The 19790-nt window shown below is 42.7% G+C and overlaps 1 protein-coding gene across 4 annotated transcripts in view; it reads right to left on the bottom strand.

The window, feature by feature from the left end:
- DSTYK (dual serine/threonine and tyrosine protein kinase) overlaps positions 1-19790 on the bottom strand; it is a 72284-nt gene that overhangs the window by 29557 nt on the left and 22937 nt on the right. For 2 of the 4 annotated variants that reach the window (XM_024231985.2, XM_024231989.2), the window contains exon 2: positions 16310-16698. In XM_024231985.2, the coding sequence (XP_024087753.1) occupies positions 16310-16698 (389 nt within the window). The remainder of the gene's footprint in view (positions 1-16309; positions 16699-19790) is intronic. The other 2 variants (XM_009238912.3, XM_063725658.1) reach the window with 1 other exon arrangement.

The raw sequence follows: 19790 nt of genomic DNA, 5'->3' as shown, positions 1-19790 counted from the left end.
TCTTGAACTGCTGACCTCAACTGATCCACCTGCCTCAGACTCCCAAAGTGCTGGGATTATAGGTGTGAGCCACCACACCCAGCATGAGCAGTAGGTATTTTTGATTAAAGTTTTTTGTTTGTTTGTGTTTTTTTTTTTTTTTTTTTTTTTTAGACAAGGTCTTGTGCTGTTGCCCAGCCTGGAGTGCAGTGGTGCAATTAAGGTTCACTGCAGTCTCAACCTCCCAGGCTCAAGTGATCCTCCCACCTCAGCCTCCCAAGTAGCTGATACTACAGGTGTGAGCCACTATGCCCAGCTAAATTTTCATTCTTTTTTGGGTATTTTTTTTGGTAGAGATGGAGTTTTGCCATGTTGCCCAGGCTGGTCTTGAACTCCTGAGCTAAAGCGATCTGCGCCTCAACCTCCCAAAGGGCTGAGATTACAGGTGTGAAACACTGTGCCCAGCCTTGTTTGAGTTTTTAAAATCTTTTTTATTCCCAAAAAGCACAAATATCTCACCTTCTCTTCTCACAAAGAACTATGCTATATTCTCAGGTAGGTCACATAACTTTAATTTGCCTGGCCACTTTGAACTCCCTAAAGCTCAAAGTGCTTTTAGCATCTCACCATTTGTCATTTTAGCAAACACTACATAAGTCAATCTACTCTTTATCCAACCCCAAGCCAAGAAGAAATTTGTTGTTTCATCTGTGTCTCAAGTTGCATGGAATGTTTTCTGGTTGGAAGACTAGTCTGATGCTCATCTTGCTATTCAAAACAAACCCCCTTTCACTACCCTGAGTCACACATGCTACAGTATGAATCACTTCAGTCAGGCATATTCAAAAAGTTGGTAAGTAACAAATTTTAAGGTTTAAAATAGAACATACAACTGCATAAATGACAACATTATAATCACATATAACAATGAGATAAAGACTAAAAAGAATCCCAAGAAAGGAAAACAGTTACATTAGGCTGGATGTGGTGGCTCACACTTGTAATCCCAGCACTTTGGAAGGCTGGGGTGGGCAGATCGTTTGAGGTCAGGAGTTCAAGACCAGCCTGGCCAACATGGAGAGACCCTGTCTCTACTGCAAATACAAAAATTAGCTGGACATTGTGGTGCACACCTACAATTCCAGCTACTCAGGAGGCTGAGGCAGGAGAATTGCTTGAACCCAGGAGACGGAGGCTGCAGTGAACTGAGATCACAACATGCACTCCAGCTTGGGTGACAGAATGAGACTGTCTCAAAAAAAAAAAAAAAGAAAAGAAAAGAAAACAGTTACATTAAAGTAAAGAATTATAGGTGAAAATATTTTTTATATTACAAAGTTGCCCTAAATAGATATTTTTTTTTAAATTTAATAGAACTTTATCCATATGAATATTCACAATTTTCAAGCAAAATATCAGCAATTTTCACCTCCTTTCACGCACCTGTCTGTCTCAATTCCAAGACAGGTTGGAGAAGTGTTGTTGCTGACCCTCTTTTGATCTGTAAGAAAATCAGGGCAAACTGTTTTCCCCTTAAAGGGCCTCAAGTGAATGGCTCCTGATCTTTGCAGTCCTCAGCTCAATGGATGGAAAAATAGTCTTTCCCAGAGAAGAGGGGAGTAAAATTTTACCTTCTTCTTCTGATCTAATACTCTAGGCCAGCATTAAGATATTGACTGCAACTTTAAACCCCGTGGATGAAAAGATAACTTAAAATGCACATTTCATCCCTCTTGTTGGCATTTCAAAGGACTTTGAGGTTGATCAGGGGACAGGAAGGCAGTAACATGGTAGTCATTAAAGAACCAGAGGTTTGAATGGGCTTTGTTCAACTGCTGCTAGACTCACGTGTCCACAAAAAAGTTTAAAAATGTGGCTCCCAAGGGCAGTAATTAAATGGATCTTGGCTTTCTTGTTGCTGTTGTCTTTGTCTTCGTTCTATACAAAGTGATATCTGAAATGTAATAACTGGAAGTTTCTCCAAAACAAACACCAAAAACTCTCAAGGACATGACACTTGGGTGGGACTTGGAGAGTGTAGTCTTCGTGGTCATTGATGGAAATAAGAAACACAATTTTGCAGCCGATTAGAGCTGACTGGTTATTGTCACAATCATTCATTTTGTTAACTGAGTACTTTTTGTGTACCTGGTACTATATCATGTACCCGGTGAGATTTTAAGGGGAAAAATATACTTTCTGCTTTTGATAATACCAAGGTGTCATTTCTCGAGTGGTACTGTGTGCTGGGCATTGTTGTTAGTACCCTACATGTAACAGTCAATAAATCCTCATAGCAATCCAAGACAGAGGTGTTATTATTACCATCACTATTTTACATATGAAGAAACACAGTCACAGAGATTAAGCAACTTGCTCAAGGTCACTGGCTAGTGAGTGGAGCTGCAATAGATATTTTTTAAAAGATATAAATCAACCAATCAAACTTATGAAAGGAAAGCCTAAATATTCAAAACCAAAGTATTGTTTAGAAATTTCAGGAAGAATTTTGTTTGCTTGTTTTTTCTGATGGATTATCTTAAAATTCTAGAATAAATTTTCAGGTTTTCCTCAAAGGACCATTTTGTGTGCACAACAGAAACATCAGCCCAAGCTGCCAAGTCCATCTGTAAGACCAATACGGTTGGTTTTTTTTTTTTTTTGAGATGGAGTTTCGCTCTTGTCACCCAGGCTGGAGTGCAGTGGTGCGACTTTGGCTCACTGCAAACCTCTGCCTCCTGGGTTCAAGTGATTCTCCTGCCTCAGCTTCCTGAGTAGCTGGGATTACAGGCATGTGCCACCACGCCCAGCTAATTTTTGTATTTTCTGGTAGAGATGGGTTTTGCCATGTTAGCCAGGCTGGTCTTGAACTCCTGACCTCAGGTGATCCACCTGCCCTGGCCTCCCAAAGTACTGGGATTATAGGCGTGAGCCACGATGCCTGGCCCAATACTGTTTTTAAGAGACCAGTTGACTTTATTTGCTCATAGATGTAAATTCATTATTAAAGAAATGGATTTTGGAAGCCAGGCACAGTGGCTCATGCCTGTAATCCCAGCACTCTGGGAGGCTGAGGTGGGCAGATTGCTTGAGGCCAGGAGTTCGGGACCAGCCTGGCCAACATGGCCAAAACCAGTCTCTATTAAAAATACAAAAATTAGGCTGGGCACGGTGGCTCACGCCTGTAATCCCAGCACTTCAGGAGGCCGAGGCAGGTGGATCACGAAGTCAGGAGTTCAAGATCAGCCTGGCCAATATGGTAAAACCCTGTCTCTACTAAAAATACAAAAATTAGCGGGGCGTGGTGGCACAAGCCTGTAGTCCCAGCTACTCAGGAGGCTGAGGCAGAAGAATCACTTGAACCCAGGAGGTGGAGGTTGCAGTGAGCCAAGATCACGCCATTGTACTCCAGACTGGGCGACAGAGTGAGACTCTGTCTCAAAAAAAAAAAAAAAAAAAAAATTAGCTGGGCATGGTGGCATATGCCTGTAGTCTCAGCTACTTGGGAGGCTGAGGAATGAGAATCACTTGAACCTGGGAGGCGGAGGTTGCAGTGAGCTGAGATCACACCACTGCACTCTACACATTGTCTTAAAAAAAAAAAAAAAAAAAGGATTTTAGGCTTTATTTTTAATTAATTTTTTTTTGAGACAGAGTTTCACTCTTGTTGCCCAGGCTGGAGTGCAATGGCACAATCTTGGCTCACCGCAACCTCCACCTCCCAGGTTCAAGCGATTCTCCTGCCTCAGCCTCTCGAGTAGCTGGGATTACAGGCATGCGCCACCACGCCCGGCTAATTTTTAGTAGAGACGGAGTTTCTCCATGTTGGTCAGGCTGGTCTCAAACTCCCAACCTCAGGTGATCCGCTCGCCTTGGTCTCCCAAGTGCTGGAATTACAGGCACCAGCCACCATGCCCGGCCATGGATTTCGGGCTTTCTAATGGGAGTATGGCCTGATATATTGGCACCCACAAAGAAGCTGCCCATTCCTTTTTTTTTTTTTTTTTTGAGACAGAGTCTCGCTCTGTTGCCCAGGCTGGAGTGCAGTGGCGCGATCTTGGCTCACGGCAAGCTCCGCCTCCCAGGTTCACGCCATTCTCCTGCCTCAGCCTCCCATGTAGCTGGGACTACAGGTGCACGCCCGGCAATTTTTTTGTATTTTTAGTAGAGTCGGGGTTTTAGCATGTTATCCAGGATGGTCTCGATCTCCTGACCTCGTGATCCGCCCGCCTCGGCCTCCCAAAGTGCTGGGACTACAGGCGTGAGACACCGCGCCCAGCCAGAAGCTGCCCATTCCTAAATACACCTTGTACTAAACAACAATGGATAGAAAACAGGTATCATGCTCTCTCTTCTCCCTTCCCCAGTTGACTAACATGTGCAGTTGGTCTCAAAGCTCTGAGTATCATGATTGTCAGAAGATAAGCAAAGAGCTGCTGGCAGAGACCCTGGCAGCAGTACAAATTAGGCTGGAATGTGATATGCGATTCTGCAATACTCAGTGAAGGGATGACTCATGCTTGACGGTTATAAACAAAAAAGGAAGCCAACACTGTCTCCTGGAGACAGGGAGTGAAAAAATAAAAATTAATATAAAGAGGATGAGCCAGAGCTGTTATGGGCCTTAGTATGGCCACCTAAGAGGGAAGTCTGACCTCAGACTGTTTCATGGATGTCTATATCCCTTCTTAGCACCTAGAACAGCGCCTGGCACTTAGTAAGCATCCAATAAATAAACATGGAATGAATTAATGAAGAAATGATGCTCAAAGCCACTTTCAATCGGCATATGTAAAATCTTCTATCTTTCAACTCCCATCCCACACATTTTATCCCACACATTTATCTGAAATTGCATTTGCCTCTACCCCAAGAATAAAGCAATGAGTAAGCATTTTGCTCCTAACTCAATCAAATAAAAAGAATCTCAAGGAATCATGACAGTAACTCATAATTCCTATATTGAGTCACAGTGAATTCCTAAAGAGATTTCTCTTGTAGAATGCATTCTGCATAAATCCATGGAATTTACAGAAGTTGATCTGTTACCACCCATTTTCTTGGCACAATTAAGAAATGCAATAGAGGCCAGGTGCGGTGACCCATGCCTATAATCCCAACACTTAGGGAGGCCGAGGCGGGCAGATCACCTGAGGTCGGGAGTTCAAGACCAGCCTGACCAACATGGTTCAAGACCAGCCTGACCCCATCTCTACTAAAAATACAAAATTAGCCGGGGTGGTGGCGTATGCCTGTAATCCCAGCTACTCGGGAGGCTGAGGCAGGAGAATCGCTTGAACCCGGGAGGCGGAGGTTGCAGTGAGCCGAGATCATGCCACTGCACTCCAACCTGGGCAACAAGAGTGAAACTCCATCTTAAAAAAAAAAAAAAAGAAAGAAAGAAATGCATAGAAAGGAGTTTGCTACTCTACAGACACCAGAATATACTTCTTTAGTTTCGTTTTGGGTATAAAGTGTAAAATGACACTATTTTATTTTATTTATTTTTAAATTTTTTGTAGAGACGAAGTCTCACTAAGTTGCCCAGGCTGGTCTTAAAACTCCTGAGCTCAAGCGATCCTCCTGCCTCAGCCTCCCAAAGTGCTAGGATTATAGGCATGTGCCACTGTGCCCAGCCAATGACACTGTTTCAAATGCCAAGAAGTAATCACTCAATCACTGATGAAGGCTGACCCCTTCCTAAGAATACTGACTCTTATAGGTGAAGAATCCTTACTCCGTAGCTCATGGCACATTACTAAAACTCTATTATAACAAAGGATGATTATACTAACTGATAATTCAAACAAAAAACAGTGGCCTGGCACAGTGTCTCACGCCTGTAATCCCGGCACTTTGGAAGGCTGAGGCTGGAAGATCCCCTTGAGCCCAGGAGTTCGAGACCAGCCTGGGCAATGTGGCGAGACTCCATCTCTACAAAAAATAAAACAAATTAGCCGGGTATGGTGACATCCACCTATAGTCCCAGCTACTCAGGAGGCTGAGGCAGGAAGATCCCTTGAGCCCAGGAAGTTGAGGTTACAGTGAGCTGTGATCACGTCACTGCACTCTAGCCTGAACAACAGAGTGAGACCCTATTTCTAAAATATAAACAAACATACAAACAAAAAGCCAGAAAACAGTTATGTACGCAGGCTAAAGTTGGTAGGTAGCAGATGTCTTTGCTTTCTCTAGAGTTCTGAAGCCTCAGGTTCATATCACATAGAAAAGTATACAACTATATATTAATAATTGTCCTGCCCTTGGACACCCTTGACCTCTATCCTTATCCCCATATTCTAGCTACTTTACTTCCAGTTCTCCTCTCGTGACATTCTCATGGGGCATTTGAAAGGTTTCTCCTGTTTGTTTTCACACAAGGCTGATTCTTTTTCATTTCTAAATAGTTCCCTGAACCATCACTCTTAAATATTAATTACATATTAAGTAAAATACCTCCCTATTTTTGTTATTGTATAGAAAATACCTTGACTTGGCTGGGTGTGGTGGCTTATGCCTGTAATCCCAGCACTTTGGGAGGCCAAGGCAGGTGAATCACTTAAGGTCAGGAGTTTGAGACCAGCCTGGCCAACATACTGAAACCTTATCTCTACTAAAAATACAAAAATTAGCCAGGCATGGTGGCAGGCACCTGTAATCCCAGTTACTCAGGAGGCTGAGGCAGGAGAATTGCTTGAACCCAGGAGGCGGAGGTTGCAGTGAGTCAAGATGGTGCCACTGCACTCCAGCCTGGGCAACAGAGCGAGACTTCATCTCAAAAAAAAAAAAAAAAAAAAAAAAAGAAAAGAAAATACCTTGACTCTTGTTGGTACATATACTTTCCAAAGGGAGCTGCAACCAAACAGGCTATAACATGTTTCTAGGTTATAACATGCCTCAAAGAAACTGGGATCAATGTGAAGGCAAACCAGAGTTTTATCCCAGTAGTCAACATTGAATGGATACGAGCTCATCTCCCTACCTAGTAAAAGCATCAGCGTGTAACTCAGGCCAGATATAAGACTTAGAAAAAACAGAATCACAATCATAGCCCTCAGTAGCCATAGAAAGCATGAGACCATCATGCTAAAAGTAGAAGAATATTTATAATCCCAAACACCCCAAAGCAAAGGCTTTAGCTCTGATTCTCAACTCATAAGCATGAAGACTTTAAGGATCTGAACTCTCTTCTCTCTATCTCAAATGACAATGGATTAGGTAACCAACAAGTTGATAAGAATATATTGAATGGTCTCTATGCATTCTACCTAATAGACAGTCAAACACCCAGGTATCTACTGATGCAGATAACAGTAGAAATCTGAATTTTATTCTCTTGCCACTTACTAGATTGAGAGAGAGAGACAAAATATTTTGTCTAGAATGGAGAAGAGGGAAAGAGAAAGGAGGGAAAACTTCACCTTTTAACTTTTATATACTTCTGTATTATTAACCTTTTATAACAGCTTTCTCCTTTCGTTTTATTACAAAAATAAGCCATAATGAATTACGAAGAATGTTCTCTCTACTAAGAGTAGAAGTATAACTATAAGTAAGTTGGAACAAGAAGCCTTAAGTTTTGGGAGGAGTTCCAATGTGGATGATTGTCAGGGAAAGGATGGGTGACTGAGAGAGCAGGAAATCTTCTCAAGGACACTGATTTATTCAAAGGGAGGAGGAAATAGGCTTACTATGTGCCAGACACTGTGGTAGGTGCTTTCAACACATTCTCTCACTTTAGCCTCATACCAATTCTAAAAGACAGGAATTATAGGCCGGGCACATTGACTTATGTTTGTAATCCCAGCACTTTGGGAGGCTGAGGCAGGCAGACTGCTTCAGCCTAGAAGTTCGAGACCAGCCTGGGCAACATGGCAAAACCCCATTTCTACAAAAAAATACAAAAACTAGCCACGCATAGTAGCATGCACCTGTAGTCCCAGGCACTCAGGGGGTGAGGTGAGAGGATCACTTGAGCCTGGGAGGTTGAGGCTGCAGTAAGCCAAAATCTTGCTATTGCACTCCAGCCTGGGTGACAAAGTGAGACACTGTCTCAAAAAAAAAAAAAAAAAAAAAAAAAAAGACAGGATTTATAGCCCCATCTTACAAATGAGGGAACAAGGTGACACAGCTAAGTGACAAAACCAGGATATAAATCCAGGTCCGTGTAGCTACAAAGACAATGTTTAAACACTCATTGAAGGCCCACTGTGTGTCAAGCACTGTCTGATTTGGTGTTCGGGAAGTTATGAAAGTAGAATAAAAGACAGACTAGATGCGGCCGGGCGTGGTGGCTCATGCCTGTACTCCCAGCACTTTGGGAGGCCGAGGCGGGTGGATCTCGAAGTCAGGAGATCACGAGCATCCTGGCTAACGCAGTGAAATCCTGTCTCTACTAAAAATACAAAAAAATTAGCTGGGCGCGGTGGCGGGTGCCTGTAGTCCCAGCTATTTGGGAGGCTGAGGCAGGAGAATGGCGTGAACCTGGGAGGCGGAGGCAGGAGAATGGCGTGAACCTGGGAGGCGGAGCTTGCAGTGGGCCGAGATCGTGCCACTGCACTCCAGCCTGGGCAACAGAGTGAGACTCCGTCTCAAAAAAAAAAAAAAAGATAGACTAGATGCTTTCAGGGGTCCTAACAATTCTAGCTAGGGTTCTGTATTAAGAAGTATATGCTGGTTACAAAGTAAAGGCTCTGTTATCAAACAAGATAATATCCTCTATGGATTGGCTGAGACATCACAAAAGCAGTCAAAAAGAAAATATTGTTAATAGTCCTAACAACAGTTTTTGCCCGTTGACAATACTTTTCAATCTCTGAGTCTCTGAATTAGGGAAGATTCCCTACCCCATCCATCCTCTACTCAGAAGGAAACAAAACAAATATGTGAGATAGTAAAAACAGAAAGGAAGCCATTTGGTGCAGGAAAGAGGTGGAATCCTAGCAAAGGCAGAAGACAAAAGGAGATTAAGACTGTGACTGCTGTCAGATTTTCGCCTCAAGAGCTAACCCTGGAAGGCCAGAGATGAATCACTGACAATGAATTGAGAAAATACAGCCTCAGCTTCAGGATGTTATTTTGTTTTGTTTTTTTTCACTTTAAGTTCTGGGATACATGTGTAGAACGTGCAGGTTTGTTACATAGGTATGGTTTGCTGCACCTATCAACCCGTCATCTAGGTTTCAAGCCCCACATGCATTAGGTATTTGTCCTAATACTCTCCCTCCCCTTTCCCTCCAGCGCCGACAGGCCCCCATGTGTGATGCTCCCCTCCTTGTGTCCATGTGTTCTCATTGTTCAACTCCCACTTATGAGTGAGAACATGCAGTGTTTGGTTTTCTGTTCCTGTGTTAGTTTGCTAAGAATGATGGCTTCCAGCTTCATCCATGTCCCTGCAAAGGACACGAACTCATTCTTTTTTATGGCCACACAGGATGTTTTTATTTAGTTAGTTATTTTTTGAGACAGAGACCCAGGCTGGAGTGCAATGGCACGGTGTCAGCTTACTGCAACCTCCACTTCCCAGGCTCAAGTGGTCTTCCCACCTCAGCCTCCCGAGTAGCTGGGACTACAGGCATGTGCTACTACACCCAGCTAATTTTTGTATTTTTTGTAGAAAGAGGGTTTTGCCTTGTTGCCCAGGCTGGTCTCAAACTCCTGAACTCAAGCGATCTGCCTGCCTTGGCCTCCCAAAGTGCTGGCATTACAGGCGTGAGCCACTGCACCCAGCCAGGCTGTTCTTTTAAGAGATATCAAGGTTACTATAGTGAGCATAGGGATTAAAAAAAATTATTGCCTCTGAATCACACATATCCTTCATAGGTATATTAGCCTGTAACAGGAACTCCCAGGTTTTTTGGTAAAGAGCAATGTATGCAGGATGGTTACATTTTACTATGTATGCTAGTGTATGCTAGGGTAAAAGGTGAGAGAGATATTAAAAACAAAATAGGATTACTGCCATAAAGAATTTATAATTAAGCATTTGCCTGAACTTTCCACATCCTTTTTAAATATATCACTTCAGTTTCCTTTTTTTGCCACATAAAATAAGAGTTTTTAAAATTTTAATTATACCTCTAGAATATCATTTCTTATTTCTCTGTCCTGTACATATAAACGATCCTTGTTTCTTTTCCCTTGGAGTTGACCATTTTTTGGCCCAATTCCATAGACTCCCTCCTCCAACAGTATCTTCTTGCCCTGAGGATCTCACTCAGCAGTCTTTCCTACCTTTTACCTATCAACTTTTATCTTTTAACCTAGATATACTCAAGAGACAATATAGTATCTAACTAAAGGTAAGTAATGTATAACAAATGTTGGGCTTGTTTTTTTTGAGACAGAGTTTCACTCTTGTTGCCCAGGCTGGAGTGCAGTGGCATGATCTCGGCTCACTGCAACCTCTGCCTCCCTGGTTCAAGTGATTCTCCTGCCTCAGCCTCCGGAATAGCTGGGATTACAGGCGCCTGCCACCATGCCCAGCTAATTTTTGTATTTTTAATAGTGACAGGGTTTTACCATGTTGGCCAGGCTGGTCTCAAACTTCTGACCTCAGGCGATCCGCCCACCTCAGCCTCCCAAAGTGCTGGGACCACAGATGTGAGCCACAGATGTTGGGGTTTGTGTGTGTGGGGGCGGGAGGGGAGGGGGTGTGTGTGGTTTTTTTTGAGATAGGGTCTCACTCTGTCACCCAAGATGCAATGCAGCCTCGACCTCCTGTGCTCAAGTGATCCTCCTGCCTCTGCCTCCTATGTAGCTGGGACCACAGGTGTACGCCTCCACACCTGGCTAATTTTTTGTAGAGACGAGGTCTCACTTTGTTGCCCAGTCTGGTCTTGAAATGCCAATAACTAGACAAAACTTGAGAGAAGCCAGTTTTCTAGCAACAAACAGTGTTTAGTAAATTTGGGGTTAAAATTTTATGTAAACTTGTCATTTTAAGATCCTTTATAATGCTTATGAGTTGTAAAAGCATTAATTACTGAAAATTTTAAAATACCAATATCTGTTTGTTAAAAACAGTTTAGCAAAACAGACAAACAAACAAACAAAAACAATTAGTGGCCAGGCATGGTGGCTCATCCCTGTAATCCCAGCACTTTGGGAGGCCGAGGCAGGCAGATTGCTTGAGCTCAAGTGTTCAGGACCAGCCTGGTCAACACGGTGAAACCCTGTCTCTACAAAAAATACAAAAATTAGTCAGCCATGGTGACGCACGCCTGTAGTCCCAGCTACTTGGGAGGAGGCAGGAGAATCACTTGAGCCAGAGGTTGCAGTGAGCCAAGATCGTACCACTGTACTCCCAGCCTGGGCAACAGAGTGAGACCCTGTCTCAAAAATTAAAAAGCCAAAACAAAACAAAACAAAAAAACAGATTAGCTATTAGTTGAGGAATATAAAGATAAAACTTTACTACTCCAATTGGTTAGAGTTAAAAACGGTTAAAAAAAAAAAAAAAAAAAAAAGGCCAGGTGCAGTGGCTCACACCTGTAATCCCAGCACTTTGGGAGGCCGAGGTGGGCAGATCACCTGAGGTCAGGAGCTCGAGACCAGCCTGGCCAACATGGCGAAACCCCATCTCTACTAAAAGTACAAAAATTAGCCAGGCATGGTGGCAGGCACCTGTGATCCCAGCTACTCGGGAGGCTGAAGCAGGGGAATCGCTCGAACTCGGGAGGCAGAGGTTGCAGTGAGCCGAGATCGCGCCATTGCACTCCAGCCTGGGTGACAAGAGTAAGACTCCGTCTCAAAAAAAAAAAAAAAAGTTCCCCAAAGTAAACCCCACCAGATAACACCATGAGCCAAAAACCAGGTCAGTATGTGGCAGCCCAAAGGGCCAAAAGCACCTGGTGGGGATAAACAGGCTACTGATCAGAGCAGATCAACTGAAGCTATGTAACTGCCACAGTAAATGAAACGCCACCTCCAGGTTGCAGGAATCCCATCTCAGGCTGAGCAAGTTTAATCACTTCTGCTGCTGCTTCTTCCTTTCCTTACAGGTGTTCACAGGAGAAAAAAAAAACCACACACAGATATATCAGAGTGAGCAACTCTAAGGCAGACAACTGTTCCATCAGATTTGTAAGAAGAAAGAAAAAGAAAAGGAGCTGTCAGATATACATGAAGGAAGGCATGAGGGTGGGGAAGGGGGAGTACTTTTGTATACAAAGACACAACTAGTGAATATGGTGAATGGTGAAATGTGCTGCCAACTGGAAAGTGACGATGTTTGAACACCAAATGAGGTTTCAGATACTAATGGCTTGACGGTGTTCCTCTATTGTTGAATTATGAACTGAGAATCTCAGGGGATCCAGAATTAAAAAGGTGGGAATACCAAGCAATGTGGGTCCATGTGAGTTGGCCTATTCTGGAACAAACTGAAAATGGCTAATTTATGAGGACTTTAAAATAATGTTTTAGAAGAATGACCATTGTATAAGAGGGCAGGGGAAATTCTGCTTTGATAATTTGACAGTTCAAAATGAACATTGCATTTCCCCTAATTCAATCTTGATTTCCTTTAGCTAAATGTTTCCTTTCTTTACTACCCTCTTCACAAATCAGATGGAAGGGCTGTTTAGAGCTAACTCACTGGTCCTAAAAATAACTGGAGCTAAACCAAAAGCTCATTCTCGCTGGCATGAACAGTCTTCCAGGTAGCTGCTGTGCAATGCCCCCAGCAGTAAGCTGAGCATTGCTGATGTATCTAACAGAGACAGGAGCCGGGCTGCAGTCAGAGGGCAGTGCTTGGATTCCACAAAGGTTGCAAGGCCCTCTGAGACTCAACATCAAGGGGTTCTAAACTTAGAACTACAGGGATCTGGTATGAGGCCTACATCAAAACCACTGGAGAATAAAGCAGATCTTGAGAAACACTGGCCAAGGAAGCCTCACAAACCACATGAAACAACATGAGAGGCTAGAGAATTCCTCAAGAAAAGAGAAGAGAGAATATATTTTTTAACTATGCTGAGAGAAAGCTGATTTGGTAACTCAACATCCCATCCAAGTAGTCTCCTCAGTTGTTTCCTCTGTCTGTACGCTTAGCACACACCAGGAGTAGGCCCTGGGAGCTCTCAGTAGGAAGACACATGCTCAGATATGCACTTAGGGGGACGGCTCATACTTTCCTTTCTGTGACTTTCTTATATCACCTCAATTTATGGAACAAAAGTAAATGAGCATTAGAAATTAAAAAAAAAAAAATTTAGGGCCAGGCATGGTGGCTCACGCCTGTAATCCCAGCACTTTGGGAGGGTGAGGGGGGTGGATCACTTGAGGTCAGTAGTTCGAGACCAGCTGGCCAACATAGTGAAACTCCATCTCTACTAAAAATATAAAAATTAGTCGAGTGTGGTGGCAGGCGCCTATAATCGCAGTTACTTGGGAGGCTAAGGAAAGAGAATCGCTTGAACCCGGGAGGCGGAGGCTGCAGTGAGCCAAAATCACTCCACTGCACTCCAGCCCAGGCAACAGAGTGAGACTCCATCTCAGAAACACAAACAAACAAAAAAACCCACAAAGTAATGAAGAGAAAGATCTTTAAAAAAATTTTTTTGAGACAGGGTCTCATTCTGTTGCCCAAGTGTTGTACAGTGGTACGATCACAGCTGACCGCAGCCTCCACTGGTTGGAGGATCACTGGAGGATCACTTGATCCCCCAACCCCAGCCTTTCAAGTGGCTCAGACCACAGGTGTGTACACAGGATCTCACTAGGTTGCCCAGGCTGGTGTTGAACGTTTGGGCTCAAGCAATCCTCCTCCCTCAGTCTCCCAAAGTGTTGGGATTACAGGCATAAATCACTGTGCTCAGACAAGCATTAGAAATTTAAACCAATAAAATGAAGGGGCCGGGTATGGTGGCTCATGCCTTAATCCCAGCACTTTGCAAGACTGAGAGGCGGGAGGATCACTTGTGGTCAGGAGTGTGAGACCAGCCTGGCCAACATGGCGAAACCCCATACCTACTAAAAATACAAAAATTAGCTGGGCCTGGTGGCACACACCTGTAATTCCAGCTACTTGGGAGGCTGAGGCAGTAGAATTGCTTGAATCTGGAAGGCAGAGGTTGCAGTGAGCCAAGACTGCGCTACTGTACTCCAGCCTGGGCCACAGAGCAAGACTCTCTCTCAAAAATAAAAAAATAAAAAATAATAATAGTAATTTTAAAAAATAAAATGAAGAGACTAAGAGAAAAAAGTCAAATGATTTGCCTCTCCTGCAGATGGCTTTGTCACATTCCAGGATTGTTATTAAAGGCAAGAATGGGGAAAATCACCACCTGATTCACAGCAGTCATTTCTGCTATTTAACAGTATTATTATTATTTTTTTTTAGAGACAGGGTCTCTAAAATCCTCATGCCTCAGTCTCCCCAGTAGCTGGGACTACAAGTGTGTGCCACTGAGCCCAACAGTGTTTTTTAAGCTACAGGTTATAATCTATCAGGTCATAGCATCAACTTAGTGGGCTGCTACTAACATTTTCAAAAAATGAAGTCGAAGAGAGAAGAAATTATCAGTATGTACTGCAGAAAGCAAAAGTAATATTTCATGAAACTTATATTTCAAATGTATATGTGTATATATGTACTGGGTCCTGAAAGAAAATGTATGTCTTACAGTGAATTAAAATATAAAAAAGTAGCCAGGCGTGGTGGCTCACGCCTGTAATCCCAGCACTTTGGGAGGTCGAGGCGGGTGGATCACTGAGGTAAGGAGTTCTAGGCCACCCTGGCAAACATGGTGAAACCCTGTCTCTACTAAAATTACAAAAATTAGCCAGGTGTGGTGGCGGGTGCCCATAGTCCCAGCTACTCTGTAGGCTCAGGCAGGAGAACCACTTGAACCCAGGAAGCGGAGGTTGCAGTGAACTGAGATCGCACCACTGCACTCCTGCCTGGGCAACAGAGAGAGACTCCATCTCAAAAAAAAAAAAAAAAGAAAAGAAAAAAAAATATATATATATAAGTTTGAAAACCACTGAGCTATTGGAAGCTTGAAGGAACTAGACCAAAACTGTATACTACAGAGAGACTGTGTATGGATGGATGAAATACTTGTGAATTGTGAAGAAGTTCATGGGTCAACTGAACATGCCACAGTTAATAGACAAATATTACTGCCAGAGTTACTATCAGAGCTATTCAAAAACCCTCACATTATCCTGGAGCTAGGAAATGTGAACTCTCAGTTTGAAAACACAGGAAACCACCACTGAAACTGAGCTGAGAGAGAATGGGGGCTTGTTACATAGCCCCCTGTGGCATTTATCAAGATGAAAGAAATATGGACTGTGGAAGGAAATGAGATGACAATTTTTACTTCTAGAGTGTCACAGGCCATGGCCACAACCAAAGGACTCATTCATTGACTGAGAAACTAAGCTTCTTAGAAGTGGGGTAGATGAAGTGGTTATAAGAAAGAAGGAAAGAAGAAACCACTCTTTCAGGTCCTGCCAAACTAGCCCATCCTTCCTGGCACAGTTAACCAAGAGTAAAACTCTGAGTATGGCCGAATTATTTTATCCCTACCCACTCCTGACCCTGCCATAGTCACATCCCCATTTGGTCTAATTAAATAGCCTGGTCCTAACTATCCAGTAGGAAAGGAAACACAGACCAAGACAGAAGTATTTCCTAAGTGATAATGTATAAAGTCTTAGATAATATGATATCTTACGAGATGGCACAGATCTGTGCTCTCTTTGGGAGTTTATGAGAGAAACTAAGATACTCTTCAAATAACAGGATCTCCACATCTCCTTACATTGAGCCAGACCTGTCCTCACATTCCCATGTTCCTTATAAAGTAGAAGAAATGATCTATCCTCTGTACTACTTAGTAAATTAATGGTTAGATCTAAGGAAGAACCCACAAAATTCTTCACTTGGTCTCAATTCCATTAAGAACAATACTCATCCATCATCTATCATTCCTTTTAGAAAGCGGTAACTGGAGACAATTCAAGCAATATCTTCCTGTTAAGAAATGAGAAAGGATTTCTAACTTTGATTACGATTATTCTGTAAAAGCATGCTAAGAAACAAGTATCACATACTCCTTTCATTTCAGAAACGGAGATAAGGAAGTGAGGAGACAAGCAAACTACTCAGGGCCTTGCAGCATGGTAAGAAGAGGCAGGAATGGGTATTGCTACAGCCTTGTTTGTTTTTCAACTTCCCAGATTATGTTCCTCTGACTCCACTAGCCACTGCTGCTCAGAGTTCAGACTATATATCATCGAATTACTTTTTTAGAAAGTCAAAATAAAAGGAAAGCTGGTATATATGTATACAATTGGTATAGAAGTATGAGATTGGTACCTGTAAGAGAGCATGGTGCATCGTTACCTCCAGTTCCGCTAAAACATGAGCAGCATCCTCATTGTTCTCTTGGACCTCCAGATCCTCCTCAGGGATGGTCTCCCAGTTGCCCTGATGAGCAGCCAGCGTGTGCACTAGTTCATACTGTCCAGGGAGTGCCAGGCTGACCCGAGTCTGAGTCCCATAGGTGAAGCGGAGGCGCCGAAGCTTACAGCTCTCCTCACTGCCCAGCTTGGTGGTGGGAAGCACCTGCACCCCCAACAGCAGATTCAACAGCTGGCACTTGACGTTACAATCCTGACCGAGGATCAGTATGCAAGGGAGGCAGTCCACAATCTGCTGGAGATACTTCTCTTCCTTAGGTGGGAAGGAAATGCAGCTCAGTTTGCCTGGTTGGGGAAGGGGAGAGTGGAGGAAGAGAAAGGAGTAGAGAGAGAGGAGTGAGGAAGGGGAGAGAGAGAGACTCACACAGAAATCCCATGAGGATGACAAGGTCCTAGAGGAGAAATTTCTAGGAACCTTGGTTGAAGGACATATCAGGGGAAAAACCCCAGTGAGAAAAGGCTCTTCACATATCAAACAGAATTCCTTTCCCTAGCTCACCCCCTAGGAACAAACTGTTATTTCTACCCAGAAATGTGGGAGTGACCTGATCTTCCCGCCCCGCTCCTTTTTCATTCAGTGGAGGGACAGCCTAAGGAGTTTATAAGGACTCCATCACAAACACCAAAATTATTAAAATAACAAAGCCCGAAAAAACTACACTAGTTGGGATGTGAGCCCAAGGAGAAACATAACTGAATGTGTCAAAATTAAACCCTTCCTTCTGACAGAAGACCTAATACTTGAACACAGATTACAGTCATGTGTTGCTTAACAACAGGCATACATTCTGAGAAATGCATCATCAGGCAATTTTGTCATTGTGTGAACATCAGAGTGTACTTACACAAACCTAGGTGGTATGGGTATAGCCTACTACACACCTAGGCTATAGGGTGTAGCCTATTGCTCCTAGGCTACAAACTTTTACAGCATGTTACTGTACTGAATACTATAGATAGCTGTAACAGAGTGGTAAATATCTGTGTATCTAAACATATCTAAACATAGAAAACGTATGCTAAAAATACTGTACCTTTGTTGACCAAGATACCATCATGCAGCACATAATATAGCACTACAGAGCCCTTTTAAATTATCTACCATATGCGGTTTTAGCTTATGTTCTTCATTGTGACATATTTTACTACTAAATGTATGAGCTATAAATGTATAAAATGTATAAATGTATAAAATGAAATGTTATTCAAGTTTGCATAAGCTCTAGAATCTTTTCCAGTTCATCGCTCTGATAGCTGGTGACAACGTCCCAGCTGCCGAGTCATCTGTTTCCTTAAAACACTGGGTGCTCAATTAACATCAATACCTCCTAATCAAATCACATTCCTTCTGTTTATGGGAGACAAGACCCTAAATAGGACAAAGGGAAAGAACTGCCTATTAGGATAAAATCCAGGCAAATCTAGAAAGAGATGTGATTTATTTCAAAAACATTCTCCTTGATGGACATCCCAATTACCCTGATTTGACCATTACCACATTGTTACCCACATATCGAAATACCACATGTATCCTATAAATACCACACGTATCCTATAAATATGTACAATTACTATGTGTCAATTTAAAAAATCTGTTTTTTACCACCCTTATGTTTTGCACAAAAAATAATAACAAATAAAAATCTAAAAATAAAACAAAAAACAAAAAAAACTTCTCCTTTTAAGGCAACTACTACTAATCTAAATGGATAACTTCCCCCAAACACATTCAACTAACGTTCAAGACAGAACAAGCTTCCTAAAGAATGAGAATCTGTGTTTGAGAAAAATAACCTGAAATTAGTTCACTGAAACTCTCAGCCTGAACTATATCACTTCCTTATTCCTTCAGTATCAGTGTCTGCCTATCTCTAAGATTCAGGCAATTCCTGCATTTGTTCAGAAAAGCACAGACACACAGTACTTAGGCCGCAAAAGGGCCAATCCTTGAGCCAAACACATCCATCATAATTGAAATTTCCGGTGGCACTAACTGAAACAGTATTTGCTTTAGTCACTTAACCATAAGCTGCATTAAATTATTTGTAGGCCATTTATTTTGTTTCCAGAATTGGAAGCAAAAGAGGCCTGAATCAATTAAGAGGTGGTTCTACTTCAAAGTGAACCTACCCAGCTACGATTTCAAATCCCCAAGCATCCTTCTCTTTCACAAACAGTAACACCAAAAGGGTTAAAGACGTCTCTGTTCACGCAGATCCCTCTATGCATTTCATTACGGCCCTTCTTTTCATGTCTGTCTATAAGGATATCAGCCTGGCCCGCACATATACATCAGCAACACCAGACACTGAAACAAGCAAATCTACTCTCCTGGGAAAGAGATGAGTGCCTTTCAAAAACCAACAGAGTTAACTAAGTATATAATTCTGTGCAAGGGTATTTACTAAATACAAGAGTGTAACACCAGACCACTAGTCTACTCTTTTGATCTACAACCTAAAAGCAAGAGGACACAGCCAATTACTTGTGTGGCCACTTAACAAGTAGCAACAGGCCAGTCCTGAGTCCCTTCATACCTTATTCTCAACTGCAGAACACTTACCATGCTTTATTCTAATTATCTGTTTATAATCATATAAAGCAGGAAGAACCATCCTATTTCATCCTCAACACCCGACACAATGCCTGACACTTACCAAGGGCTTAATGTCATAGATTTGTTTGTTTTGTCTGAGAATCCATTTAGTGGGGAGAGCTACCTATACAAAGCTGTAAGCAAACCCACTGAGTACTTTGAAAAGTCCGGTATCATGATGAATAGTTTAAGAGCAACCATCACTCCTAAAAACCTCTTTCATGTGGATAAAAGAACAGGACCCTTCGGCCAGGTGCAGTGGCTCACGCCTGTAATCCCAGCAGTTTGAGAGGCAGAGGCAGGCAGATCACCTGAGGTCAGGAGTTCAAAACCAGCCTGGCCAACATGGCGAAACCGTGATTCTACTAAAAATACAAAAAATCAGCCAGGCGTGGTGGTAATCCCAGCTACTCAGGAGACTGAGGCAGGAGAATCGCTTGAACCCGGGAAGCGGAGGTTGCAGTGAGCCAAGATCACACCATTGCACTCCAGCCTGGGCAACAGAGCAAGACTCCATCTCAAAAAAAAAAAAAAAAAAAAAAAAAAAACAAGAATAGGACCCTTCCATTCATCTTGTGGAATTTAACTACCATAGTCTCAGCTCGAGCAGTAAGAAGTCCAGCTAGACTGTCTTCACCTCATCTACACTTCCTAGCTTTCTTCTATTCCCAGTCCTCCCCAGATTTTCACATAAGTGTCTACGTGTGAATGCATACTGACAACTTTTAAATTCCTATAATAAAAATGGTTTCATCACAAAAAGACCAACAAACCTAAATAA

This window comes from Pongo abelii, chromosome 1 (assembly GCF_028885655.2).
Source record: "Pongo abelii isolate AG06213 chromosome 1, NHGRI_mPonAbe1-v2.0_pri, whole genome shotgun sequence".
Classification (NCBI taxonomy): Eukaryota; Metazoa; Chordata; class Mammalia; order Primates; family Hominidae; genus Pongo; species Pongo abelii.
This window is presented reverse-complemented; position numbering and strand designations above follow the sequence as displayed.